Source organism: Xenopus laevis, chromosome 1L, assembly GCF_017654675.1.
Source record: "Xenopus laevis strain J_2021 chromosome 1L, Xenopus_laevis_v10.1, whole genome shotgun sequence".
In the NCBI taxonomy this organism is placed as follows: domain Eukaryota; kingdom Metazoa; phylum Chordata; class Amphibia; order Anura; family Pipidae; genus Xenopus; species Xenopus laevis.
The window spans coordinates 12,435,418-12,437,863 of NC_054371.1; the positions used below are offsets into that span (position 1 = coordinate 12,435,418).

Genomic DNA, 2,446 nt, shown 5'->3' on the forward strand with positions numbered 1-2,446 from the left:
GAATCGTCGCGTCTATGGGGAGCTTAAGTAAACATTTCTCACCATACATTAAGGGGCAGATTTACTAAGGGTCGAATATCGAGGGTTAATTAACCCTCGATATTCGACTAGGAACTAAAATCGTTCGACTTCGAATATCGAAGTCGAACGATTTAGCGCTAATCCTACGATCGAAGGATTATTCGTTCGATCGAACGATTAAATCCTTCGAATCGAACGATTCAAAGGATTTTAATACAACGATCGAAGGAATATCCTTCGATCAAAAAAACGCAGCCAAGCCTATGGGGACCTTCCCCATAGGCTAACATTGACTTCGGTAGCTTTTAGCTGCCGAAGTAGGGGGTCGAAGTTTTTCTTAAAGAGACAGTACTTCGATTATCGAATGGTCGAATAGTCGAACGATTTTTAGTTTGAATCGTTCGATTCGAACTAGTAGTCGAAGGTCGAAGTAGCCCATTCGATGGTCGAAGTAGCCAAAAAAACACTTCGAAATTCGAAGTTTTTTTAATTCGAATCCTTCACTCGAGCTTTGTAAATGTGCCCCTAAGTGTTGACCTTACTGAAATACTATTGTGGCACAGCTGTTGCAGTGCATCCAACCTATCTAACTGGAAATGAAAGGTAGCCATGGATATACAGATAAGACAATCACAGCTCTCTCAGCACGAGCCTTTATAAAGGATCCAGCCTTAAGCTGATTAGCAGAGGAACGAGGCATTTCCAGGGCACGATACACAGAAAAGAAATAAGCAAGATGAGATGTTCCTCCTTGGTCATGAAGTAGACAAACCAACTTTCCAAGGAGACTATAAAAAACTCAACCAACTATGATATTAAGTGGGACAGATATTGTGTCTGTTACCATTTATTTCTCTGCTATTTTTGGATCTGTGGCAAACCTAATCCTTCTCTTGGCCTTGATCAGCAATGCCGTCAAGAACAAGGTTTTCCAGCCTCTGGACAGGATCATTGTTAACATGGCATTGGTCAACCTCTTGCTTTGTTGCTACACGGAGATACCTGGGCTCTTGGTTTTTTTCCACACTAAAGTGTTTGGAGATGTGGGATGCAGGATTCTGCTTTATTTATACCACACACTCAGGTTAGTCAGCCTTTGGTCAGTGGCCAACCTAAGTTTTCTTCATCTCATCAAGATAAGGAGGCCAAGCCATCGCTGGTTGAAATTCATTCACAGACATCAAGGAAAGTATGTAAACTGGTCCCTGTGTGGCTGTTGGGTTGTTAGTATAACGTTTCATATACCATATCTTCTGTCTGGCGATTCAGTGAGGGTGCAGAATCAGAGCAACGTCCTCTTTACAAGCACCAACTGTATAGGTCCATCGGAAAGCTACCTACTTAAACTTCTCACCTACATCACAGTGAGCGTGGACATCACAATGATATTCCTGGTGATATTATTAAATGGCTTTACCATCGACCTGCTTTGTAGACACAGGCGACAAGTAAGGGACACAATGACCCTCACACATGGTTGGAACAAGTGTACGGCACAAGCAACTAAAGTCCTCCTGTCTCTGCTCTCTCTTTACGTGATATGCTGGCTCTCGAGTGACCTGGTCTGGGTGGCCATGGCTTCTGGACTAATACGGAACGGCTATGAAAATAAGATCCTTTCATCGCTTTATGGTATACTGTCATCCATTTACTACTCTGTCAGTTCCTGGGTCATGGTCTTTGGTTACCGGCGAGTTCGAGATTACTTGGCCAAGGTTGACTGCTGCATGGGAAAGGTGTTATCAGCTGCACAAGGAGTACAACAGAGGCAATGATAACGTGATCCTGGTGTATCTGTAACAAGCAGTACTTACTGTATATAATAATGATGCAACTGTTTATTTTGCTTGAAAGTGTATTGAGATTAAAGGTGCAACTGCAAACATAAAATGGCAAAGAACAAGCACATGTAATACACATACGCACATGTACAGAGGACATGTGAATCCTTTCTGATCTGTTAAAATCTAAAACAGCCTGTAGTCTGTGCAGCCTGATAGTGGTCAAAATCTGTGCAGTCCTACTGTACAGGGATCTCTAAGGGGCAGATTTATCAATATAAAAAGAATACATTTTTCAAAACTTGGGTGAATAGGATCCATCAAACAACTCCGAAGAACTACAAAATGATCCCAGGACGTCTCCCATTGACTTAAACAGCATTTCGGCAGTTTTTAGGTGGCAAATAGTCGAATTTGAGTTCTTAAAGGGACAGAGTATGATAAATCTCGAAAATCGAATTCAGCTCTGGTGAATGGCAATCGGGGGGGGGGGGCGCTGGAAAAAATTGGGTTTTAAGTGTGAGTCTGTTTTCCTGTTCCTGTCTGAATGTAATTTTACAAACATTTACTGAACATTAAGGGGGTTATTTATCAAAGGTCGAGTTTGTGACTTTTTTCCCGTGGTCGAACCAGATTCTAATTTG

General features: G+C 42.0%; 1 protein-coding gene across 1 annotated transcript; it reads left to right on the top strand.

Moving 5' to 3' along the window:
* Positions 1-830: 830 nt before the first annotated feature.
* Positions 831-1,796, top strand: LOC108696273 (vomeronasal type-1 receptor 90). Its single transcript, XM_018225500.2, has one exon. The coding sequence runs from the start codon at positions 831-833 to the stop codon at positions 1,794-1,796; it is 966 nt and encodes a 321-aa protein (XP_018080989.1).
* The last annotated feature ends 650 nt before the right edge of the window (positions 1,797-2,446 follow it).